Below are 27,171 nucleotides of genomic sequence, written 5' to 3'. Positions count from 1 at the left end.
CTGCCGGCCAGAGTGGCTTCAGACCGCAGCATCGGCCGAGAGGACGCCGGGATACTGGCCAGCTCCAAGTCGAAAGGAAGCGACGCATGAGTTTTGTTGGGTGCGGTGGGTAGATACCTCGAGTTTCTCCTCGCCCACCGTAGGCCCCGACCCCTAAAAAGGAAACTTTTGGGACGTCAGAGTGAGAGGAGAAAAGTGCCTTTTTAGTTTACTTCTGTCAAACCTGAGGATTCGTTTTTCAGTTTAGCCGGAGCTGTGCAGCAAACGTAGCTGCCGACATCCCCACGACGCACCCAAGTGGTGGCCCGGAAGCTGGGGATAGAAAAGTGGCCTCCCCGAATGCCAGGCACACAGGCCTTACTACCAGAAGCTTGAGCTGGGAGCCTCGGCCGTCGCATCTCTAAGGTGCAGCGATACGGCCAACTTCCTTCCGCGAAGCCCTCAGGGTGGGCAACGGAGCTTTTCACCAGACTGAGGGACCGGGCGACCTGGCCGACCGGCGGCTCCTCACCGCCCCCTTAGGGATTTCTTGATAATTCTTTGCCACGATGTGGGCGGATGTTGTGGAGCTACTGTTTGTAGATCGCAGTAGCGTGACAACACTTAATCATGACTACTAAATCCTCAGAAGTCGAAAAAGCAAGTCCATACAGAATAGTTTGACCCTAATTAAATTGCGCTTACAAGATACAGTTTGTTTACTGGGACTTTGGCTAGGTCCCATCCCGTCTCTGCCTCAGAGTGGTGGTTGCTCTTAGCACCAAGGAAATACCAGCTTGACATTTGACTCTAGGAAGCACAGGCCCAAAAGAAGAGGCCCAAGGAGGGACATTCTTCTTTCCCTTTCCTACCTACAGTTTCTCAAACCAAGTGTCAGATGGAAAGCAAGGGGTGGTATCGTAATTATACAGTTGACCATAGAAAATAAATTTCAATCTCAAAGTAAACTCCTAGGCCACCCCCAGAATCTTAGAGTTTCTCAATCATAGAACTCATTTCTTGTCACAGTCTTGGTTCTTAGCCAATGTAAAAGACCCAACTGACAGGGAAAATTAGACACCTTTTAACTCCCACACACCTTAAATGAGAATTTAAAGTATCTCTCAGCAAATGTATTTATAATTTTGAGTGCTTTTAGCCATGTTAAGGACAAATTTTCTTCTGAATGCAGTAATAATTTGGCATTACCCTTTTGGCAGTGTGGTACAAAGTCTTATAATCTAGGCTTTATGGAGCTATTGAGGAACAACATAGATGGCTTCATGCAAACCCAAACAATGTAATAGTAGTTCTTTTCTCTGTAGTCGGTCTACTGCCTGTAGATGTTTATTCCTTTTTTTTTTTTTTTTGAGACAGTGTCTCCCTCTGTCACCCAGGCTGGAGTGCAGTGGTGCAATCATAGCTCACTGCAGCCTTGACCTCCTGGGCTCAAGGGATTCTCCGGCCTCAGCCTCTGGAGTAGCTGGGACCACAGGCACATGCCATCGTACAGGTAATTAAGTTTTTTGTAGAGATGGGCATCTCGCTATGTTGCCCAGGCTGGTGTTGAAGTCCTGGGCTCAAGTGTTGCCCCCTCCTTGGCTTCTCAAAGTGTTGGGACTACAGGCGTGAGCCACTGTGCCCAGCTTACTGATTCATTTATACAAACAGAGTGCTCTCAGTGTGCTACAGAATGACTATGGAGCTCAAGTTCTAGTGGAGGGTGTGAGCCACAAGGAAACAAGCTAGACAGATTGTAATAAGTACTATAAAGGAAGTAAATAGGGTGATGTAATAGACTTGGGAGATGCTAACTTTAGTCAGGTAGTAAGGAAGGCCCTTTTGAGGAAATGGTACTTGTTTGAGAATTGAAATGTGAAGGAATCCAGTGTCAGAGGAACTAAAAAAAAAAAAAAAGGCATTGTGCCCCTTTAACTTAGTGACTTTATCATTCCTGATCTACACTCTTCTCCCCATTTTTCTCGTTTTCTCTGTTACTGCTTCCCGTTTATTTGAAGAGCCAGGTCTTTTATAGAAATCAGAAAATTAGAACATTTCTGGTTGTGTTTGGTGTAATCTTGACGTCATTATAGATATGTGGTTTTGTTCTTTCTTAATAGACAAGCTTATAATAAATAGCACTTTTGGTGAGCTCATTTCTGTTAAACAGTTTGCAGCATAAATCTTTTCCTGTGTTCAAAAGAAAATATCTCGTTCATGAGACAGTTTAGATAGTCTTTGCCAAAGTGCCTGATTTTTAGTTTACAATGTTGCTTGTCTCCGCTTTTGTTTTTGAGATCTAGTTCTTGTCTCATAGCTCTATTGAAAAATACTTGGAGTAAAGGGACCAAATAGCAAGTGAACAAATGCACAATTCTGCGTATTAAAAAAAAAGAGGCTGGGTGCAGTGGCTCACACCTGTAATTCCAGCATTTTGGGAAACGGAGGCGGGAGGATAGCTTGAAGCCAGGAGTTCAAGACCAGCCTGGGCAAGATAGGGAGATTCCTGTCTCTACAAAAAAAATTTTTAAAAATTAGCCAGGCGTGGTGGTACATGTCTGTGGTTCCAGCTACTCGGAAGGCTGAGGTGGGAAGATCCCTTGAGCCCACAAGTTCAAGGCTGCAGTGAGCTATGATTGCACCACTGCATTGCCGCCTGGGTGACAAAGCAAGACCGTATCTCAAACAGTAAACACAAACAAAATGAAAAAACCTGAAGATTAATAGTGAATGCTCCACAAGATAAAAACAGCAACAACTTTATAATGTTACAAATTTTTTTCTTGTTAATCTGAAATAAGAATTAAATGTGAAACAGTTCAAAACTTTGAAATAGTTATTTATTATTAAGATATAAATACATATTTTAAAAATGTACAAGTTAAAAATACCTTCAAAGTTAAATGTCAGTTCTTTCACAATCATTGTGCAGGGGTAATACATACAATATCTTGGCTTACTAGTAATTTTATACCAGTCACTTGAAACAACATCCTTAAACTTTAATAATATATTGTAATAATTCCATTTTTCACTTTTTAGAGTTTGATAGAAGACAGTCAATATCGTGAAGGATTTCAGAGGTTTTTTTCAATGCTATTGATACTCTATTTTCATTAACTCCTCCTAGCAAGGTTTCTGAAGATCCTGGTTTATAATGATCAAAAGACTGTTCATTTTTCTTGTTAGAAATCTGGTTTAGGATACCACTATTCTCTAGTAGCACTAAGTTGCTTAGTTAAGGAGGTTTTCCCCACATTTTTCACTATATAAATATCTTTATATACAGAAAGCATAGGCTTCATATTAAAATATTTCTCAGCTGGAAGACCTCTTGGATTCATAATACAGTTGGAACTGCAAGGCTTATCAAGTCTGCTCCTTGTAGATGAAGAAACTAATTACAGTATAAGGGAGGGGGAAAGAGAATAGAGTGTGTATGTGTGTGTTTGGGTGGAGGTTTGGTGGTAAGGAGGAAATGAAAATTTCAGTAACATTTCTTTAAGTGAAGAAATGATACGGGAGTTAAAGAGTAGGATGACAGGTTTATAAGGAATCTGTGTAGTGTCTATTTTTAATTTAAAAAGATTTAGAGTGAAAAACCTGTTCGCTACAGAGCTAACTTATTTGAATAAGATTAGAGAAAAACCACAAGAGAAAACAAATTTAGATGAATTGGGTGAGAATGTACAGAATGAAATATTTCATTTAAAAAAAGAGGTCTTAAACAGTTATAATTTTATTATATAATTATGTAAGTGAAAAAGTCTCCAAAGGAGACCTTAACCCTAATTAACTGTTCTTTGCCCAATTTAAACTCAAAGAAACACATGCTATACCTTCTATGGACAAGATCCATCTTAAATTACAATCTTAGGTATTTGCTGACTCAATAAAGGTTAGCAATATATTAAGTATAGATTAATATTCACAAAGTACTGAAGTCATGAATTAAGCCTAGAATGAAAGAGAGTAATTATGTAGGACAGTGCATTCTGTTTAAAGGATACAGTTAAACTTCTGTATCTTTTCAAGTTCAGAAGCAACAGACCTGTCCAAGGAAAAAGAAAAAATTCATTCAGTTGTCTGATTCTTTTGTATTCATGATATTTCAAATAAGCATACCTGACTTTTTTTTTCATTAGAATTTTAAACGGAAGAACGCAGAAGAATTCTCTTTATGTTACCTTTATTTAGCAACAAATCAACTTGACTCAACTGATACTTACTGAGTGCCTTTAAAGGTAAGTGAATAAAAGTCTACCCTTTGTAAATCCACTTCAAGGAATTTGTAATCAAATATTGATGTTTGAGGATAATGGGCCTTCCTGTTACTTCTTAGTACTAACCTAGCTTACACTCTACTTTCCTCCCTAAAGTTTACGCAAACTTTAAAAACCTATTAAAATCCCATTCCTTCTGTGAAAGAACTGCTCTCTCCTTCCTTGAATTCCTATAGCATATTAATTAATCACATACTTATTTGTAATATCTTCTCTTGAACTATTTAACTTCCTGCTCTTCCCACCTAGATTGTTTCTCTCAGAAGAAAGGATTTTTTATTTTTGTGTACTTGTGCGTATATTAAGACCTCATTTATATGGAACTCTTTGGGAATGGATGGTATGGGAGATCCAAGTTTTTAAATAGTTGAATTATGTGTCAAAACAACTATTTTTTATTAAATTCCTTCTGGAATAGACTACCTACTTATTTCATTGTTTTTTTAAGCACAGAGGGTTAACATGATGAACATTAGCTCTTATACCATGTTCTATAGAAAGATAGTGGGACAACTGGTATGGAGTAGAGGGCTAATATATACATCTCCAGCAGAACCCCTAAGTGTGTGTTCTTTATCCTTTTTCTTATCAAGTTAGGATGAAATATGAGCAATGGCATACAACTACAAACTGTAACTTGACTAGCTCTCTGCAAAATTAATGAAGACATTAGTCTAAAATATTCAAGTCACTAGAAAAATCTTCACAGTTCGTAGTAGGGTGTGTGACTTGTCTGCTTTATTGGCTTTACTACAACAGATCACATGCACCTCCCTGTCAGCTTGTACTCTTTCCCTTGTACTCCAGCCTATGGATGGAGAATGAAAAGAAATATTTCATAATTTTAAACACCTGTGGCAAAGAACTTGGATACAACTTACCCCAACAACCAGCTGATTGTTCATTATTGCAAAATATCTTTTTTTTTTTTTAAACCCAACGCATTTTTCTGGATGTAAGAAACAATACAACCTTTATTGTTATTGCTCTCATAATCAACGAACTTTTTATGAAACGTACTATTTGTTGACTAAAAAGTTGAATTAATAAGCTAATAATGGAGGGTGTGGCGGAAAAAAAATACTAGAATACAACTTAGGTAGCTTTTTGTTGTACAATCTTGTTTCTTCCTTCAACCTACCCTCTTTGATAAGAAAAACTGAAGTGGAGATACCTAAGGCTTTATAGGGGGAATGGAGCTACTCCTCAATTTCTTTATCTTGCCTCTGCTGTTCCTAGTTGCTTTCACCTTTAGCTACTATCACCAATCTCTACTTGCAGTTTTTAGTGTGTACTGACAGCCTCTTCTCAGCTTTCAAATAAAAAGGCTGATGATATTTTACAAACTGCCAGCTAAGCAATGGTGAAGTGACAGTTTTATAGACAAGTACAATTTTCCTTCCATCACAATTGTTTTTTGCTAGTTACTTTAGCAACTTTTCTGCTTCCAAACAGGCTACAGCTAAAGGATGAGGGATCTGCAAAGCTGGATCCTTAAGATACCTGAGATATTCAAATAACGCTTACTGATATGATTTGATTTGTTCTAAGAAAGGGCTTAGGAAAAGGTAACAAAAATTGGCTTAATGTTTACATTTTGTTTCACTACACTATGTTAGGTCACCTCACAAAACTTACTTAAAAAGCTTCCCAAATTGTTCCTGGTATCCCTGTCTTCCCATATATTCAGGTTAGACTCTCAGTGACACTAATCTTCTAATGACCTTTCTTCCTATCATTTTTCCATTTAGGACTTTCTAATTCCATCAGGTCTGAACTCCTATTTATTATAAGATCCATTCCTAGCCCTCAAAACTCATACTATATACTAATAGATAGCATATGTTCCATAAAAACTATCTTCTATCTCCACAGGCTAAAATATCCTTTTTACTTCTGCCCTTATTTCCTCCCTAAAATGTCTTATATTTTCACAGAAAGTTCCCTTGAAGCCCAGTTCTAGTACCCTGCACACTGAAAAGCACACAGGAGGGACTAAAATACTTGCTTTATTTGATCTGCCAGTTAATTTGGGGGAAGTAACTAATATGACAGAAATTATTTAAAAATCAATGTTTTCTGAAAGCTTATGTTATTAAACCTTTTATTTCCTTCAACATTACTAAAAATTTAAGAATCCCCTTTAAATTTTTCCATAAAGTTTTCAGGATGAATTTGTCACATAAAAAAAGCCACTCATTTTCATGTTAAGTTTTCAATGCAAGGTTTTCTTACCTTTAGGTAAAATAGAATATGATGAAATGTAATAAATTAGATGTCTGATTAGAAATTATTTTCAAGCTTAAGCTATCAAAAATACTTTAGGAGTTAAACATATTCAAAACTAAGAAAGTTTTTTTGGGGAAAAAAGTCTCACTTTACCGTTTGACATTTTAATTTTTTTTAAAGTATTAGCTCTTCTAAACAGATTTAAGTTTAAAAGAAAAATACCAGTTTTCTTGGAGAACAGAAGATGACGAATGAGTGGGCATCTCTCTGGGACTAGTCTGGGTCAGTCTCCTGCACCATGATGTTACTGTTGTCACATATCTAAAGTGAATACATTAAAACAAATACTTGAAAAATGAACTTGAATACATTATAAAATTATAAACATGTAAAAATTTGGGAAAAAAGGATAAAGAAAAAATGTTAAAGAGAAGCATTTACTGGGCAATTCTCAAAATATTTTTCACTGGTCATAGAAAAGCCAAGTTTTTTCCATTATTCATCAAGAATAAAATGATTTACTTATATTTGTGATTAATACAAGTGACATTTAAGAATCAAAATAAAGGCGATATTTGGATTTCATTTAAAGTTCAATTTTAAATGTTCTAATTCTTTTAGTTTTTCAAAGTAAAATGCGTTTAAGTTTTATCAAAAAATATCGACACAAAATAAGACTAAGTGAGCATTTGCTTACTAAAATTTGAACCAAAAAACACCTGCTAATGCATATACACATATGCTTGTATGCATATGTATAATTATATGTAACTTACTACATATCTAAAACAAGTATCAAGTTTAATAAAATGATCTGAAATGATTGGCTGAATCAATAGAAATGTTTGCTAAAGAAACTATCTTTTTTGAGGCAAATCATTAATAGCAATGAATGAGCACTTAGACTGAAGCACAATAAAACCCAACAGAAAAATACATTCAAGAGGTGACAAAAAGCTATTATTTTGTGAATATTCTCAAGTAAAATCACTAAAATGTGAAGACTATCACAAGAATTACTGTAATAAATTAGATAAACCAAAAGAAAAAAAATTCATAAAAAGCTGAAGAATCTTCCCCATTTTAAGATAATCATTGGGTAATTTTATCCACTTTATAGAAATATACACAATTTTAGTTATTTGTGGTTGCAAACCTTATTTCAAATTGGCTAGAGGATTAGTTAATTGTTAACACAGCTGACCATATCCAACCTCCACAGCAAATCAGTATGTCTATAACACATTTCATTTTGAAAAGTTACTTGAATACAAATGAAATGATTAAAGCTGACCTGAAGGCCGGGCATGGTGGCTCATGCCTGTAATCTCAGCACTTTGGGAGGCCAAGGTGGGCAGATCACCTGAGGTCGGGAGTTCAAGACAAGCCTGACCAACATGGAGAAACCCCATCTCTACTAAAAATACAAAAATTAGCCGGGCATGGTGGCACATGCCTGTAATCCCGCTACTCGGGAGGCTGAGGCAGGAGAATCGCTTGAACCCAGGAGGCAGAGGTTGTGGTGAGCCGAGATCGTGCCATTGTATTCCGGCCCAGGCCACAAGAGCAAAACTCTGTCTCAAAAAAAAAAAAAAAAAAAAAAAAAAGCTGACTTGATCTATTTAGTTATGCTAAACACAAGTACAACTATCAACTCTGAAACGACTGAAATGCCTTCATTATTATCCACGTGGAAAAACTAAATATATATATATAACACTTAAATAATGCTTATTGCTTATTCTCCGTTAGTTAAAAGTAAAATATAAAAATAATTTTAAAAATTGCTTTTCAGTACCTTTCATATGGTTCAGGGTGTTCAGTTTGAATTAACTGATCTTGTCCATCAGGAAAAGTTAACTTACACCAACCTAAGTTAAGACCTTGATTTACCTGAAGAAGTGGAAAGATAAGTTTTATCATTTTAGAACTGAAAAAAAGAACATAAACAACTTATTCTAACTTCATTAACTTAAAGAAATAAGTAGAGGAATCATTAAAGATGCAACAGTTTAAATGTTGTTTACATGAGATATGGGTGTTATTTAACCACCACTCATATAGGTAATTATCAAAGCAAATGAAAAATACTAATCCCTTTCTCTATAATCAGTTATCTTTAGAAAAGTGACTATTTGTCAAATCATTCTGATTTTTGCTAGGAAATCCAGAGAGATCAGTAAAGCTTCTTGACAGATTTTATACTTCAAAAAATGAACTGAAATAGTGTGGTACTTTGTTTTCTTTGTTCTTTTTTCCACAGATTACCAATAAAAAATAGATCTAAGTCTGAAGTATACCCACCTGTCTCTTCTCAATAGGAGAGCTGAAATTCCAATTTAGGGTTAGAGTAATGCCATCTAAAAAGATAGCATGTACTTTGTCATCAGAGTAGGCAAGAAATCTTCCCACACTGGGTATGAGTGACTCTTTCAAAACCAAAGGCAGTATATTGCTATCATTTATCCCAGGTACCTAAAACCAAGTAAATAAAAATAGCAGGAAATAGAGTTATCTAAGAACAAGATTTAAATGAATATTAATGACTCTAGGGCAATTCTGGATACTTATTCAGAAGTCAAATATTATAAAATCCTTATATTTTAATTTTTCCAGAAGTGGATACCCAAAACAGTATTTTTTTCAAGCAGATTCGGTTCTAATATCTTTGTAAAGTCACTGTTCTGCTCTGAACTTTACATCCATTATAGACAAAAATTAGGAGCTTACAGGTTTGTAATTAAATGAATATAGATACAGAAATCAAAGTCTGAGAATCACTTCCTCCAAATCAGCATTAAGGAATTTATTTTTACGGTTATGAAAATATAGAACACTATAATATCATGGTTTATAATGACTAATGTTTTTACATACTTCAAATCCAATCAGTTCCCCTATCCTTTCCTCTTCATGAAAAATAAGAACCATATACAATAAAACTATAACATAAAAGCCTGAACTTTCAGTGTTTGTCTACTAGGTAGGTATTTTTCTGAATAAACCAACATTAATGTTACAAGAATTTCTCACATGACTTAGAGGAAAACTGTTTGAACTCAGAAGTATGGATACAAACAATAAAACAATTTAAAAATATCTTGCTTTTAAAATAATTTTCACATACCATTTTCCAGCAGCATATACGATAGTTATGGCTTAAAGAAAGTCTCATCTTCACACAATGTTGAAGAATTCTGTGAACACAAAAAATACTACTTAAACATTTGCAAATGACATTTTCCAATTCTAGCAACCCATCTTCACTGCCATACAACATTTTAGATGATCAGTAAATCATTTTCACTGAAATGTGTTGGGAACTCTTTTTTTCTCCAGAAATCCTTAAGCCCCTAGAAGGGAACTACTGTTGCTTCCCTTTGTGCTAATGTTATCTACTTAAGGCTATTCCTTTAATTTTTAGCAATGAAATGATTCCATGGACAGAATTTTCAGGAACTCCTTTTTTAAGAGGTGATAGATTCACACTGCCTGGAAAGTTTCACATAGCCTAAAAATGGTAGGGATGTGAATCAACTATCCCTAGGAAATCAAATTACAGAATATGCTTCTTCAAATCTATTTTGGAAATTGCTTGTACATAAATTTATAAAAAGAAACAACAGTCCACTTGCATTCTTCTGGGTGTCATAGATTGAGAGAATTTTAAAAACATATGAACCAAAGAACCAATCTATGCTTTATCATTAGTATATTTTCAGAAATCTATTACTCTGAAGATAATAAAGAAGTATAAAAATTTTAAATGTAACATCAAATCTCCAACTTGATTTCAAGGAACAATAATGATGCCACACTTGTGCAAAGAAAGGGCACTTACTTCCTCTCAGCACTTGCTCACCATATATGGATATTTCTCCATATTTAAATTACAAAGCCAGAAGTACTCTTAATAAATGACATAAAAATTACCTTATTTTATAAATTATGACACCAAAAAAGTTGACAAATTTTACCGAAGGCATATATTTCCATTGTACCTGCCAATTCTTAATCTTATCCTTAATCACAAGAAAATGTGCCAAGATGTTTAGACACATAACATTTGATTCAATTGAATGGGAAGAACTTACCTTGTTGCCTGTTTAATTAGAGAACTGACAGAGAATGGACTTCCCGGTCTATCTGGAGGAAGGTTATTTACTGAGTAAGTTTTTTCTTCTCTCTGAAAATTAGTTAAAATGAAAAATTTCATTAATAATAAATTTTGGCCTTTATTACTTAGCTGTTTTTCCTTGAAATATGTTTTTACAATAGTGACAAGACGAGTAGTTATTTTAACAAAATAAAGCCCACAAAATCATGGTATTTTATGATGCTTTTTCATTTTCCCATTTTTTTTTTTCTCATTAAACTTTTTTAACGGGTCTCAAAATTCTGTGACAAATTTTTGGTCAAGTTGTTTCCATTAAAAAGTACTGATTTTAAAAACTAATAACTTAAAACTGCCAAATGCAAAAAAGAAAACCAAAGTGGTCCACAAAACATTCTCCTTTCCTTTTGAAAGTTTTACGATGCATTGTTATCATTAACCAGTCTTTCACTACTAAACTTAAATGGCCAATTGAAACAAACAGTTCTGAGACCGTTCTTCCACCACTGATTAAGAGTGGGGTGGCAGGTATTAGGGATAATATTCATTTAGCCTTCTGAGCTGTCTGGGCAGACTTGGTGACCTTGCCACCTCCAGCAGCCTTCTTGTCCACTGCTTTGATGACACCCACCGCAACTGTCTGTCTTGTATCATGAACAGCAAAATGACCCAAAGGTGGATAGTCTGAGAAGCTCTCAACAATGGGCTTGCCAGGAACCATATCAACAATGGCAGCATCACCAGACTTCAAGAATTTAGGGCCATCTTCCAGCTTTTTACCAGAACCGCAATCAATCTTTTCCTTCAGCTCAGCAAACTTGCATGCAATGTGAGCCGCGTGGCAATCCAATAGAGGGGCATAGCCAGCGCTTATTTGGCCTGGATGGTTCAGGATAATTACCTGAGCAGTGAAGTCAGCTGTTTCCATTGGTGGGTCATTTTTGCTGTCACTAGCAACGTTGCCACGACGAACATCCTTGACAGACACATTATTGACATTGAAGCTCACATTGTCCCCAGGAAGAGCTTCACTCAAAGCTTCATGGTGCATTTCGACAGATTTTATTTCTGTTGTAACGTTGACTGGAGCAAAGGTGACCACCACACCGGGTTTGAGAACACCAGTCTCCACTCGGCCAACAGGAACAGTACCAATACCACCAATTTTGTAGACATCCTGGAGAGGCAGGCGCAAGGGCTTGTCAGTTGGATGAGTTGGTGGTAGGATGCAGTCCAGAGCCTCAAGCAGCATAGTGCCGCTGGCATTGCCATCCTTACGGGTGGCTTTCCATCCCTTGAGCCAAGGCATGTTAGCACTTGGCTCCAGCATGTTGTCACCATTCCAACCAGAAATTGGCACAAATGCTACTGTGTCAGGGTTGTAACCAATTTTCTTAATGTAAGTGCTGACTTCCTTAACAATTTCCTCTTCTCTCTTCTGGCTGTAGGGTGGCTCAGTGGAATCCATTTTGTTAACACCAACAATTAGTTGTTTCACACCCAGTGTATAAGCCAGAAGGGCATGCTCTCGGGTCTGCCCATTCTTGGAGATACCAGTTTCAAATTCACAACACCAGCAGCAACCATCAGGACAGCACAGTCAGCCTGAGATGTCCCTGTAATCATGTTTTTGATGAAGTCTCTGTGTCCTGGGGCATCAATGATAGTCACATAGTACTTGCTGGTCTCAAATTTCCACAAGGAGATATCAATGGTGATACCACGTTCACGCTCAGCTTTCAGTTTATGCAAGACCCAGGCATACTTAAAGGAGTCCTTTCCCATCTCAGCAGTGTCCTTCTCAAATTTTTCAATGGTTCTTTTGTCAATGCCACCACATTTGTAGATCTGATGGCCAGTAGTGGTGGACTTGCCCGAATTTATGTGTCCAATGATGACAATGTTGATATGAGTCTTTTCCTTTCCCATTTTGGCTTTTAGGGGTAGTTTTCACAACACCTGTGTTCTGGTGGCAAACCCATTGTGGGGAAAAAAAAGCCATTTTCCCCTTTTTTAAAAATATAGATTTACTCCTATTCATTCAAAAGTTTTTTTTAATGGTTTTTTTCTGTTTTTTTTTTTTGTTTTTGTTTTTGTTTTTGAGACAGGGTTTTACTCTGTTGCCCAGGGCTGGAGTACAGTGGCGCAATTACAGCTCACTGCAGCCTCTGTGGCTCAAGGAGTCTTCCCACCTCAGCCTCCCAAGTAGCCAGGACCACAGGCACATGCCACCATACCGGGCTAATTTTTTAAGTTTTTTGTAGAGGCGAGGTCTTACTATATTACCCAGACTAGTCTCAAACTCCTGGGCTCAAGGGATCCCAAAGTGCTGAGATTACAGGCATGAGCCACTGTGCCTGGCCCAAAAGTTACATTCTAATAACTTATAACTTATTGTGCAATTTAAATATTAGCTACATTTACATTAACATGGTAACCAAACTAATTTTCCTACACATTAGCAGGAAATTTATCATGAGCCACCCCTTTCCCTTAAGACAAAAAGAAATGGATATATAGATTTAAAAAAACTATTTTAATTGAATGAATATACCATTTTGCTACATTAATGGAAGAAATACTGCTACAGTTTGTGGAAGAAAAAATTACTTACAGGCGGAGGTTACTGAAATTTGAAAAAAATTGTTATTTTAAAATTCTTTCTGAATTTCCTCCTCCTCAGACTTGCTAGTGTTTCCCAGCACTCTGTCTCCAGCCTTCTCTTCTGACTTCTTGATTTCTTTTTAGATAATACTAAAAGGGTCCAAAGCTGTGTTCACATTAAATATCATAATAGCAACAGCTAACATTTGTGGAGCAGACACTATGTGCTAGGCACTATCCTACTCACTTTACATGGATTATCTCATTTATTCCTCAAAATAATTCTGAGGTAACTATTAATGCTTGTTTTTCAGATGAGAAAACTGAGACTGAGGGCTAAGAAACAGTAGAGATCTGATTTAAACCACCAAGAGAGTGCAGTTCATACTCTTTACCATTAGGGGAAGAAGAGGGGCTTCAAAGTCAGACAGATGTGGATTCAAATCACAAGTCTGCCTCTTACCAACTATAATGATGGGCAGGCTATACAACCTTTTGTAAGCCTCAGTGCCTGCAGCCTGTGAAATGGGGATACTGCCTACCATCCAGACTTATCTGAGGATTAATGATATAATATACATATGAAGTTCCTGGGACAGAATTTAGCATATAATAGGTACCAAACAAAAGTCTTTGTCCTTTTATCTTGGTCTACAGACCTGACTATCTAAATCTCTATTGGGCTTCTCTTGTGGCTATGAAAACAGACACCTCAACATCACCATGTTAAAACTGGAATTAGCGTCATTTCAAAATTTGCACTTTCACTTTCTCTACGCTGTATTTACCTTTGGTATGTCATTTATCACGTTGTTCCCTCTACCTAGAACTCAGTTCCCTCCTCCAGCACCTCCCTTTGCCTGGCTAACACCTGTTTTTCCTTCCGTCTCAGGGAAGCCATTGCAGAGGTCTCATAGACTAGGAGAAATCCCCTAGTTATGTCCACAAGCACAGTTCCCTCTAATCCTGCCTCTTGGTCTTAATTACAACTTCAATTTAATAGTTTTTTACTTAATGTCTGTTTTCCCTGTTAGAATGCAGCTCCAGGAAGGAAGGGGCTGTGTCTGTTTTGCTTATGTCTGTATCATTATCATTTATTAGCACAGTGCTTAGCACATGGGAAGCACTCAAAATACCATGGTTTAATTATTTATGTCTTTCTCTACTGGATATTGAGTTCCCTCTGGGTTCTTATTTCCAAGACCCTATTTCATCAACTCTAAAATGCTCATTTTTCACAATTTAACCTCTCTGAAATCTGGATCCATCTTATAATTAAGAGTGTCTTATAATCTATTAGGTAGGTGGGGTTGAGATATAGTTGAATTTTAATAATCTCAAATCCTTAATTGACATCTCATGGTAGGCGCAAAAGAAAAAAAAGCCATCATCAAAAAAATTTAGATTTCATAAAAATTTTGGTTTCACACAGTACCGGGCACCACCATTCATTGATTAATAATTTGGCATCCCTTTCAACTCTTTCCTCATCCTCAGCGTCCAGTCAGCAATCAGTTCTGTCTCCTTAATATTTCTTCTCATTTTTCCTACCACTGCCTGGCCTTCACTTGAACTACTATACAGTATGTCTTCTGACTGGTTCTACAGCTTCAAGTTTTACCTCTTCCCCACCCAGTTCATCTTCCTCTGAAATAATCTAACAAAAATCTGATGTCACTTCCCTACTTGAAATCCTTCAATGGTTCCCCAAATGCAGTGAGGTTACTCATGCTCCAGTTGTGAGCTGGCCATCTTAGTGATCTGGCTTCTTCTCTGGACATTTCCCCCAGCATCCCATCTATGTTTTGGCCTACCAAACTACAACATTTTCGCTTCCTTCAACACTCCACACTCGCCCCAGGCTCTTGTGTCCAGTTAGGTGCCATTTATAAACTGTGCTAAGAAGCAGCAATAATAATGTGTTGAATAAGATAGGGCTTAACTCTAGTGTGGCTGATAAAGAACATACATCATTAAGAAAATGTCACCCAATATTCAGTGCTTTGAAGAAAAAACATGAGGATGTCATGATAGGGAGTGTCTTGGGTAGCTTCTTTAATTTGAATAGTCAGGAAAAGCGTCTGTGAGGAGATGACATTTAGATAGAAATCTGAGTGACAAGAAGCCAGCCATGCAAAGAATTGAGAAAGTAAATTGTTCCCTTAGCTATATGCTCCTCCTACCTCCATCTGTCTTTTGTACAACTCCTCCTTTGGAATTATAGATCCTAGCTTAGCCAAGTTTTCCTTCAGGAGTTGTTTCTGGAGCCTCAAACACTGAGTCTGGTGCCCTTTCTTATGTGGTCCCAACGCACCAAGTTCTTATCTCTATGGAAGTACTTACACTGTGAGTACTTGTCAATCTTTCCTATTTCAATTTTTAATTACACAATAAATAATACATTACGTTTTTGTTTAAAAAAAAGTTCAAAAAGTATGAAAATTGAGTCCTCTCAGACTTCTCCTCCCTCACAAAATCCCACACTCTTTCCCAAACATAGCTACTTCAGTGTGTATTTGCCCAGGATCCTTTCTTGTGCTTGTGCATGTGTATTACAGAAAGTACTATATAGGTATGGGTTTATTTTTTGTTCTTTACACAAAAGATATCATTGTACGTGTTCTAACACAGGTTTCTTTATTCGCTCAACAACCCGATCTTTGAGATCTTCCAGAATCTATTACTGTATGCATCGACATCTACCTCATTCTTTTCAACTACTGCACACCATTCCCATAATTTGATAATTACAACTTATTTCACCATTTCCCTATTAATGAACATTTATTTAGGTTGCTTCTGATTTTTTGCTGCTACAAATAATGCCACAAAACACACCCTTGGCCGTGCTTCTTTGAACACATGTGCAAATATTTTTCTAGGCTAGATACTGAGAAGCAGAATTTCTCATCAATTTCATTTGATGTTATCAAATTGTCCTTTAAGAAAGCCAAACCAATTAACACTTCAACCAACACTATGAAAGCACCACTTTTCCCACACCCTTCCCAGCAGATGTCATCAGTCTTTTTAGTTATTGGCAATTTGGTAAAGGAAAAATGTTGTGTCATTGATATTTTAATTTGCATTTCCCTGATGCAAGTAGTAAAGTTGAATATGTTTTCAAATATTATGACTTTTTAATTTATATTATCTTTTCTATGGCTAAATCCATTTTTACCCTTTGCCCATTTTTCTATTAGGGTATTTTGGTTTTTTGGTCTATTACTGATTTATAGTGTGGAATATCTTCTGGGCCTCTGCTTATCTTTTTAACAGAAATTCTAAAATTTTTTTTAATTAAAAAAATTTTTTTGAGACAGAGTCTTGCTCTGTCTCCTAGACTGGTGTGCGGCGGTGTGATCTTGGCTCACTGCAACCTCCACCTCCCAGGTTCAAGCAATTCTCATGCCTCAGTCTCCCAGATAGCTGGGATTACACACAAGCACCACCATGCCTGGCTAATTTTTGTATTTTCAGTAGAGACGAGGTTTTGCCATGTTGGCTGGGCTTGTCTCGAACTCTTGGCCTCATGTGATCCACCAGCCTTGGCCTCCCAAAGTGCTGTGATTACAGGCATAAGCCACTGTGCCCAGCCTAAATATTTATAATTTAACGTAAGTCTGAAGATTTCAAGCTTGTCAAACTTTTCTTTTATGCCTTCTGGTTTTCTGTATTCTACTTAAGAAGGCCTCCTTTACCCAGAGATTTTAAACATTGTTCTTCTATATTTTCTTCTAACACTTATAAAGTTTGGTTTCTTACATTTAGCTCTTTAATTCATCTGAAATTTATTTTGGAGTCTGGGTTAAAGTAAGGAGCAAACAACTTTATCCCCAAAAGAGGGTCAACTGTTTCTAAACCTTTGCACTAAAACAGACAGAGAAAGGTGAAGGTGTTGCACACAAAGGTTGGAGAGTGAAGCCCAAGGCATTCCGCCACAAATGCGTTTTAACCCAAAAGCTCATGCTTCTACTCCATGATATATTTGCTTTAGTATAAAAATTATCACCCCCTCCCGCAACAGCTTTGAGTAAAATTGAAGCTCCAGGAAGACACACTCCTTTTATCTTGCAATTTTGCAAACCCTCTGATATACAGCAGTTAGCAATATGACTATGCATACCTACTCTATTTGCTTGCTCACTTGATTGTCTGATGTACTATATACACACACATACACACATATATACGTATACATGTTACTGGGCATGCTTGTATCTCATTTGCTTGTTTGCCTGTCTAACTGAACACAAGACTGTGAATTCTTGAGGGCAGGAACTCTTCTTCATCTTCATCCTTGTCAGTGCTTACCAGAATGCCTGCCAAAGAGTTACTGTTCAATTAATATTTATTTACTAAATATTTTCCTAGAAATAGGCCCCAGTTGGGAATCTGTTCCAATATATACTAAAGTATTTACGAAGAAAACAATATTTGGTTGGGATTTACTTAAAAATAAACAGGGAGTGGAGGGAGAAGCAGAAAGTATAAATGAACAAGATGGGTGATGGGTACATAGGGGTCCATTATATTTGTCTACTTTTGTATATGTTTGAAATTTCCATAGTTAAAAAAATCTCAATTTTTAACTCTATTCCCTAGGGATTCTGATACTCTGATTAGTATTTAAATACTCCACTCTGTAATGAAGAGAGAAAACATACTTATTTTGTTCTAGCATGCAAAGTAGTGTGATACTATAGTGATTGCTGTGAAATGGTGGATGTCAAATATCAGAGGGGCAATAAGCAAATTAAAACTCATTAACAAAATATTGACATTATTAAGACTAGGGGCTGGTAATTATACCATGTTATGTTTCACTGTTTTCAGCAACAGAGAACAATCTTATTCAACTGTCTAGTTGTACATAAAGATTTAGAAGTTAAGAGGTGCTTAAAATACACAATTACATGGTGGGGAAAAAAGAATGTGCTTTTGCTTTTTAATGTACAAATATTAATTCAAAGTAGTGTATTAACTCAAAGTCCTGGTTTCAGCATTTTCCATCAATAAAGTCTATGACAAAAGAAAGTTTCTGATTTAAACATGAACTGCTTAGGCAAATGGAGATAGCAGGTGAAAATACAGTAAAAATAAGGTGGTTAATAATTACTGTACCAATGCTGGCAGTAAGATTATATTAATACTCTAGACTGGGGAGTAGGAAGCAATGTTATATAATGACCAAATTTCCCATATATATTTGGAATTATTTAGAAAGAGCTATACAGCAAAACTCTTCTTGAGTTGAGTTCATTGTTGGCTTACCTTTTCTGATCCTTCTTGAATGGAATAATAAGTAAAATAGTTCCCAAAATAAGCCCCTTCTGATTTGAAAACAGATCCATCCCCAGAATAAATCTCTATTGAGTTCATATTTTGATGGGTAAGTCTAAGAAAGAGAAATAACCATTAAAATTTTTTTTCCACTTGAGATTAAAACATGCATGAAGATAGTCATCAAAAAACAGTAACAACAGAATCTAAGCAAAACAACACAGTCTTTTTGCCTGTCCAGTGAAGCAGATAATTTCATATTCTGAACCCAACCAGCTAAATTAACTCTTTCACAAAAAGATAAATAGAATTGGCTTATGCATTTATTTCAACAACTAAACTAAGAACTTCTGGAATTCAGGCATCTTGTCTTATCATCTTCTTGATATCCCCACTGCTAATCACAAGGCTGGCATATAAGGGTCACCAAAGCAATGTCTATTGCATACGTGTTAAATACAACATTTCCAGAACCTGAAAATAAATAGATTAATGAAACTAGTGGAATCAATACTTTATGGATAAGATTAGCCGTCTGCACAAGGGGCTATCCCTAAGAAAAGGTGGCTGTACCTGGAGCAGCCAGGTACAATCAAGGTACTGGGTATATACCAAATAGAAACTTAAGCCAAGTTAATTTTATTAACATACATGTTAGAATATGTTGTTAGAAGGAATAGGTCTTCACATAGGAAAAGGAGAGCCCCCTCGCTCTCCAAAAATTTAGCAGTGCTCTTCTAGCATTGTTCATGGAAGAGAAACTCTCAATCTGGCTAACACTAGTATTCTAGTCACTAGAAGGGTGTCCTTTGTTGTGGGGTACGGATAATTCAGTGGAACAGTGCTGGCACAGAGTGGCCACTCAATGAGTATTTGCTTTGTGAATGAAGGCTAAAATCTCCCTTAGGTGATCTAACTTCTCTAATTCCATGCTCAAGCAATTCTGTTTTGACTATTTCAAACAACTTGATCCTCCACTGCTTGGAAGGAGTATCCTAAATAACTGATATGAATGTTACATTCACTAGCAAACCAATCCCTCATTGGCTTTGGAGGTACCACATAAGTCTTATAAAAATGGTTAATGTGAGTGAGTCACAAGACCCTTGTGTGCACTAATAACATTAGTTTTGAGACCTGTAAAACTCAGGATCAAACACAGGAGCACAGTTGGCCCAACAGAACTGTGTCCTCTTCTGAGAGTCTGTCTATAAGGCTCGTCCCATCTTCTCTGTGACATCAATAAACAGCTCTAACTCCAACATAGAAGCCAACATAGGTGCCTTACCTATATGTAACACCTTTGTACCAAACCATTTTCACTAGTTCAGGATAGGAGTATTCATCAGATTGTCTCTGTAAAAGTGAATCACAAAAATTCCACCTGTGAAGGATAAAATACAAGCTATTACTTCTGGTTGCTCAATATAATTGCCTTTAGAAGTCAACAAAATGTTGCTACTGTAACAGGATTAATTTCTTGTTTAACTCACTAGATCAAAGAATAAAAATTAATATGAAGGTATATTAGTGAAATGTAAAAAGCAAGTATTTTCCATGTTTTTTTCACTATTTTCAATAATCTCATTATTGAATCTCAGCACAATTACATAAATTAACAGTTTTAATAACATTTAAAATTTAGCCTGGATTCGCTAGGCACGGTGGCTCATGCCTGTAATCCCAGCACTTTGGGAGGCCAAGGCGGGCGGATCACGAGGTCAGGAGTTCGAGATCAGCCTGACCAACATGGTGAAAACCCGTCTCTACTAAAAATACAAAAATTAGTCAGGCGTGGTGGCATGTGCCTGTAATCCCAGCTACTCAGGAGGCTGAGGCAGAAGAATCGCTTGAACCCGGGAGGCGGAGGTTGCAGTGAGCTGAGATCACACCAGCCTGGGTGACAGAGCGAGAATCCATCTCAAAACAAAAAAAAAAATTACTAAAATATCTATAGTGGGCCAAGCACTGTGCTATACGCACTGTGGTTATAACAACCAAAAAAAGGTAGACATGGTCTCTGCCCTCAGCAGGGATGTTAAATAATAAACATTGAGTGTAAAGAAGAGGCAAGTACTGCATGCTATGGAATTGTATAGGACTTAACTTGTTTAGGGTCTTCAGGAAAACCACTCTAAAGAAGTTAGGTTTAAGCTGAAACCTGGAAATGAGCACAAGTTAGCCAGCTGAGAGAGAAAGAGAACACTCCTGCAGAGTAAAGAGTAGGTGCAGTGATCACAGAGTGCTTGAGCAAGCATTTTAGGGATTGCTAAAGTCCAGCTTAGCAAGAATAGAGAAAGCAAGGGCAAGAGTAGTGAGAAAGTTGAGGATTACAGATATAGGAAGGGACCAGGTCACAAAAGACCTGGTAAGCTATGTGAAGGATCATGGATTTCAACCTAAACATCATGGTAAGTTATTGAAAAATCATTACTTTTGAAGCATAATTCCCTTTTGATGTGTACTCATAATACTTTTCTCATTTTAACCAGATAATCATGACAAGCCTAACAGTCATTCCCATATTTTTGTTTTAAATAACAAATGTATACTCAGAGATTGCCTGGGATCAAATCTCAATTTTACAAGTACTAGCTGTGTACCTTTCCTCAAGTTATTTAACATTTCTGTGTCGCAAGTTCCTCTACATATAGGGATGATACGTTTTTTAACTTCATGGGAATGCTTTGAGAATCAAACGGGTGAAGTCCAACAGTACCTGGCACATAAGTGTTTTGTAAGTGTTAGTTTTTATCATTATGATTTGCACTGTTTATGCAAAGTTGATATTACAAATCTACAATCCTTAGTGGAGTTAAAAGTTTTATACTTAGCCTTACAGAAGCCACTCCATGTGTACCCCTTTTGAAAACAGACGTATTTATAGTCAGTGAACCAAAGACACGGGTAGCCTCTGAAGCTAGGTATGGACAAAAGAACTGTGTCAGATCCACACTCCAGCAAGCAAGGTCACGGGCTCCAGTGAGCGGCAGCAGGTGCTCCCCTGGGCCCACAGAGCCCTGTGCAGACTCCTGTCCCATCATTTAGCATACTTTAATAATCTTTTTAGGTACAGTGACCTTCACTAGATTCTAAGTTGCTATAAAGCAGGGACTGTCTCTTAGTCATCTCTGCAGTTACTGGACTTAGCACAGTATCTAGTGTAGAGTCAGCCTTCTACATTCAATGCATGGACACAGAGTAAAAAACATAAGCAACACATTTGCTAGGGAAATTATTTACTATCAGTTAAAAGCAAAATTTTGGATGAGATAAACTTTCCTTGTGAATGGTATCAGATAAAAAGAAAGTTATCCAGGTTAAGACTGGTTCTGCTAAAAGCTTCATGACCAATAGCCATTACTGCATTACCTGTGTAGGTGTGGGACTGGACAGCTGAGTGACAGGGCCCTGGGAAGAACAGAAACCACTTTTCCTCTTTCCTCTGAAATATCAGAAGTTAAAAATCTACTCTGAGTTATATGTGCGTCAATTTTAGACATATTGCTGATTTTATTATGAAAATGAAGTGCTAAAGACAAAGGATATTTCCATTCCTCTGGACAGGCGGCCACAGACCAGCACTGCTTGACCCATGTGTATACACATGTGTGCTTTGTACCAGGCGAAGGCAGCTCTTCCCTCCCTTCAGTTCCATTTACACAACTCATCTTCTTTAAACTTTCTTTGGATTTCATGATCTGGCAATGAAACTCATTTTCTTTATTCTTCAGTCTCTGTCCTGGTAAATTTCCACATATACAGATTTTGCCAGCTTTTTCAACTAGTTTATCTTTTGGGGCTTTATTATTTGTTTCTGACAACACTGCAGATGAGTCTGACTTCTGGCTAACTTTACACAAAAAATGTACTGTAAATTCATGCTGAGATCTGGGCAGGCAGAGGTATGCATGACCATCTAAAGATGTTATCTTCACAATGCCACTCTCCATATATATCATGGTACCATCTGTATCAAGACTGGGCCATCTCACTTCTGTTATGTCAATGAAGATATGCTGCAATGAGGGGGGAAAAGAGACGGTGAGTATTTTCTGTTAACAGTCCAATTTTTCCATACATTTGATATTTAAGTATTGTGTAAGAAAGCTCTTAAATATTTGTGTTTTACTATCTACAAAAAATGAAAAAATGGAGGGCCAGATCTCAGCCTATATATGATTTTCCAGAGAATATTTGATATTGTTAAGATTATTACCCTTAAAAAAAAGAGATGTAAAACACACAAAATGAGAGAAATGGTCATATTTAGTGTTAAATGTATTTTGGTTTTAAATGTACAATGAATTAGAGATAAACAGATTTGTATCCCTCCCCTCACCCTGCAAAAGTTTACTCTGAAAAAAAAAACTAGAAATAAGGGAAGACCAACACTATGATACATTATATTAAAAGCAATCATAGCTAAAAATTTTTCTTTAAGTTTTAAATTTAAAAAAAAGCAACCATAGCTTAAATGGTACAGGACTACCATAAAAATTATTGACAGAACAACTCAGAAAATTTAAAAACAAACTCAATCATATCTTAAAATGTTACATGAGATAACATAAGTTTTTCAGAGCAAGAGGGAAAAGAGAAAATTATTTAAACTAGTACTAGAATTACTGAACAGCATTTGGGAAATTCTGTCTTGCAGGGTTATCACATGAACCAAATAAGGTAACATGTAAAAAGTACCCATCCTAGGTAGTGCCTGGCACACCATACACTAAAATAAATTTCAGGAGGCTTAGAGGAAACTTTAAAAAAGTTTAATTACTCAAAGAAAAATTGATTCTGACTAATAAAAGACTCATAACAAGTAACAGTGTTGATTGTGTCTTTTCATATAAGATATAAACAGTAGATATTGCGTGAGAGGTTTTTACTGAATTAATTTTGCCAAGCATTTAGCATTTCAATTCCATTTATGTAAAACCTTACATTTACACAAACTGTTGTCAAGAAAACTTCCTAAATTTACCATGCTATCTATATGTACGATGTTAGGACACTAAAATTGAGGGCTGTATTTACTGACAGCAAAGCTGATTTGTAAGGATGGTCATCAAACTCCTCTTTTAGAATTAGACTATCTAATAATCCTGCTGCAGCATCAGCAACAAGCTAGGCAGTTTCAATGAATAAAGTGACTCAAAAGACACAATGGAAAATTACCATTCTAGGCTAAGTTACAACTTATAATTTTTTATGGCTCCTTTGCCACGAGACAATATAAAATTACTCAGCCAGCAGGCAAGCATCTTGACAGCATAGAAAGGTAGCAGAAAGTAGTTGAGAAACAGAGTTTACAGAGTCAGATAGACTAGGTTCAAATCCTGACTTTGCCACTGAGAAAACTGCCATAAACAAATTAGGTAAACTCTCTGAGACATAATTTCCTTGCCTATAAAAAGAGGCTGCCGGCTGGGCGCGGTGGCTCACGCCTGTAATCCCAGCACTTTGGGAGGCTGAGGCGGGCGGATCACGAGGTCAGGAGATCGAGACCATCCTGGCTAACACGGTGAAACCCCGTCTACTAAAAATGCAAGAAATTAGCCGGGTGTGGTGGCAGGTGCCTGTAGCCCCAGCTACTCGGGAGGCTGAGGCAGGAGAATGGCGTCAACCCGGGAGGTGGAGGTTGCAGTGAGCCGAGATCCTGCCACTGCACTCCAGCCCTGGCGACAGTGTGAGACTCCGTCTCAGAAAAAAAAAAAAAAAGAGGCTGCCATCTAGCCAATATACCTGTTTTGATTGGATGGACATCCATTTTGATCAGTATGGTTATTAAATATTTCTAATATTGTTCATATTTGTTGGACATAGTAAACCCTCAGTAAATGACAGTTATTATTCCTAAAAGTCCAAACACAATACTATATAAGCAAAATAATAAAGGTCATACCCATAGTTACATATCTCTACTATACATTAACAAATACACTGTTACTGAAAATGGTCACATAATTTCTTAATTTTGAGACCTCTGAGAATGAAAAAGTCACCAATTTAAAACATTCTGATTATAATGCTTGGATACAAAGAAAATGGCAAGGGGATACACTATGTAACTTCGATGTTTTATAGCAATGTATCCCCAGGTGTCCTGAAAAGGAAAAAAAGGCTAAATATTAAATTACCTGTTTCTAGTTACTTGTCCTCAAATAATACTAACAAAAATGAAGTTAAAAAAATCACCTTTTTTCTTTCAGAAGGTATGATGGTTTCAGATAAAAAAGGGCAAGTAGCTGAAGAGTTTCGAAAATCTAGGGCTCGCTGTAGTTGCTCCTATGAAAAGAAATATAAAATGTAACCTTAATGTAAAATGATTTGAAAATCAATTAAAAATGACAGTACAGTATAATACATAATACTAATTACTTTTCATATTCTAGCCACGTCAACAGTATTTTGGTATTCAAAGAGTAGTTTTGGCCAGGCACGGTGGTTCACACCTGTAATCCTGGCATAATGGGAGGCCGAGATGGGAGAATTACTTGAGGCCAGGAGTGTGAGAACCAGTTTGTGCAACATAGCTAGACAATGTTCTACAAAAAATTTAAAAATTAGCCAGATGTGGTAGTGCACACCTGTAGTCCTAGAGTAACTCCCTTGTAAAAGGAGGCTGAGGCAGGAGAATCACTTGAGTCTAGGTGTTCGAGGCTGCAGTGAGCTATGGTAGTGCCACTGTACTCCAGCCTGGGTGACAAAGCAAGAACCTGTCTCTAAAAAACAAAATAGTTGTTTACATGATATCTTTACTTACTCTGTAAGTGCTAATGACAAAATGTGTCCTTTGATGAATTCTTTCTGGTTGTTCTAAAGGATGTGCTGAAACAGGTGGTGACTTTTCAAATAAAAATTCAGAGCCACAGGGAGAAAGTTGCAATGTGGAACCATCAACATATTGTACTTGTACTGAATCGTCTTCATAAAGTACCATTCGCAGTTCGGCTGCCATTACTACGGCAGGATAAGGTATCCTTCTAAGTCAAAGACTGAATGAAATAGGAAAAACAATAGCATAAATAGTTCTCTTAATGTACAAAAGTTTTATTAAAATAAATGGGTGCATTTTCTAAGAAGATGACATTGCCATTGCATTTGCTTTTGTTAAGAATACTAACTACACTTGATAAATCTGAAATAAACATCCTTAACAAAATGCCTTAATTAACCCCTTGAAGTTTACTCCAACGGAGGAACATAACCAAGAAGAGACAACCACAAGTGATAACTGTCTTTATAATTTTAATAGCTTCACTTCTACTGAAATTTAATTTTTGTAAATTATATGCTTATTATTTAGAAGCTTATAACTTCTAGAAGTTTACTCCAATGCAGGAACATAACCAAGAAGAAATCTAATTTCTTTTTGTTTTTTTTTTTTTTTTGAGATGGAGTCTTGCTCTGTCGTCCAGGCTAGAGTGCAGTGGTGTGATCTCAGCTCACTGTAACCTCCGCCTCTCAGGTTCAAGTGATTCTCCTGCCTCAGCCTCCTGAGTAGCTGGGATTACAGGTGTGTGCCACCATGTCTGGCTAATTTTTGTAATTTAGTAGAGACGGGGTTTTACCATATTGGTCAGGCTGGTCTGGAACTCCTGACCTTGAGATCTGCCTGCCTCAGCCTCCCAAAGTGCTGGCATTACAGACATGAGCCACTGCGCCCGGCCTAAAGAAATTTAATTTCTATAAATTATATGCTCATTATCTCATTTTAAATTTCAAATAATAAGCAAATTCCACCTTTATGGTAAGAATGCAGCAAATTGTTTGTAATACAAATTCCAAAGACAGGCAGAAAGTAACTATTAGGCCTATGGGAAAAGGACCCTGAAGAAGAAATCCAAATACCTGGAATCCTGTCTCTACCCTAGCATTAAAGAAATAGCTCTTTATTACTACTGAGCAACTTAATCTCCTATTGTCTTGGATTTGTCTTTATTTCGCTGCATTCAGTTTCCTCTTCTCTACCTCTAAAATACTATGTCTTCACCTATGCTCTCCATATAGCAGTGACAGAAGGGGAATTAAAGAGTTGGGTTTCCTTCCTCTCCCTCTCCCCACGGTCTCCCTCTGATGCCTAGCCGAAGCTGGACTGTACTGCTGCCATCTCAGCTCACTGCAACCTCCCTGCCTGATTCTCCTGCCTCAGCCTGCCCAGTGCCTGCCATTGCAGGCGCGCGCTGCCACGCCTGACTGGTTTTCGTATTTTTTTGGTGGAGACGGGGTTTCGCTGTGTTGGCCGGGCTGGTCTCCAGCTCCTAACCGCAAGTGATCTGCCAGCCTCGGCCTCCCAAGGTGCCAGGATTGCAGACGGAGTCTCATTCACTCAGTGCTCAATGTTGCCCAGGCTGGAGTGCAGTGGTGTGATCTCGGCTAGCTACAACCTCCACCTCCCAGCCGCCTGCCTTGGCCTCCCAAAGTGCCGAGATTGCAGCCTCTGCCCGGCCGCCACCCCGTCTGGGAAGTGAGGAGTGTCTCTGCCTGGCCACCCATCATCTGGGATGTGAGGAGCCCCTCTGCCCGGCTGCCCAGTCTGGGAAGTGAGGAGCGCCTCTTCCCGGCCGCCATCCCATCTAGGAAGTGAGGAGCGTCTCTGCCCGGCTGCCCATCGTCTGAGATGTGTGGAGCACCTCTGTCCCGCTGCCCCATCTGGGATGTGAGGAGCGCCTC

The 27,171-nt window shown here is 37.4% G+C and overlaps 1 protein-coding gene, 1 long non-coding RNA gene and 1 pseudogene across 4 annotated transcripts in view; 1 reads left to right on the top strand and 2 right to left on the bottom strand.

The window, feature by feature from the left end:
* The first annotated feature begins 12 nt into the window (after nt 1-12).
* LOC129528042 (uncharacterized) lies at nt 13-26,406 on the top strand. The gene is made up of 4 exons (XR_010131772.1): nt 13-105; nt 4,125-4,223; nt 25,321-25,473; nt 25,683-26,406. It is a non-coding gene; the product is annotated as an uncharacterized lncRNA (long non-coding RNA).
* The window catches only part of C19H5orf34 (chromosome 19 C5orf34 homolog), a 28,494-nt gene continuing 4,120 nt past the window's right edge, over nt 2,798-27,171 (bottom strand). The window contains exons 1-13 of one of the 3 annotated variants that reach the window (XM_063700761.1): nt 25,262-25,456; nt 24,694-24,783; nt 21,865-22,511; nt 20,600-20,653; nt 19,781-19,876; nt 18,484-18,607; nt 10,586-10,677; nt 9,619-9,688; nt 8,796-8,966; nt 8,290-8,384; nt 6,714-6,812; nt 3,990-4,030; nt 2,798-3,204 (exon numbers count right to left, since the gene is read on the bottom strand). In XM_063700761.1, coding sequence (XP_063556831.1) covers nt 3,011-3,204; nt 3,990-4,030; nt 6,714-6,812; nt 8,290-8,384; nt 8,796-8,966; nt 9,619-9,688; nt 10,586-10,677; nt 18,484-18,607; nt 19,781-19,876; nt 20,600-20,653; nt 21,865-22,511; nt 24,694-24,783; nt 25,262-25,456 — 1,968 coding nt within the window. In that variant the 3' untranslated portion in view covers nt 2,798-3,010. Of the gene's footprint in view, nt 3,205-3,989; nt 4,031-6,713; nt 6,813-8,289; nt 8,385-8,795; nt 8,967-9,618; nt 9,689-10,585; nt 10,678-18,483; nt 18,608-19,780; nt 19,877-20,599; nt 20,654-21,864; nt 22,512-24,693; nt 24,784-25,261; nt 25,494-27,171 lie in introns of those variants that run through there. The other 2 variants (XM_019013623.3, XM_055367505.2) reach the window with 2 other exon arrangements.
* On the bottom strand, nt 10,857-12,549 carry LOC101141131 (elongation factor 1-alpha 1-like; annotated as a pseudogene).

This window comes from Gorilla gorilla, chromosome 19 (genome assembly GCF_029281585.2).
Source record: "Gorilla gorilla gorilla isolate KB3781 chromosome 19, NHGRI_mGorGor1-v2.1_pri, whole genome shotgun sequence".
Taxonomy (NCBI): Eukaryota; Metazoa; Chordata; class Mammalia; order Primates; family Hominidae; genus Gorilla; species Gorilla gorilla.
The sequence above is the reverse complement of the archived record's forward strand: the minus strand, read 5'-3'. Positions and strand labels throughout refer to the sequence as shown.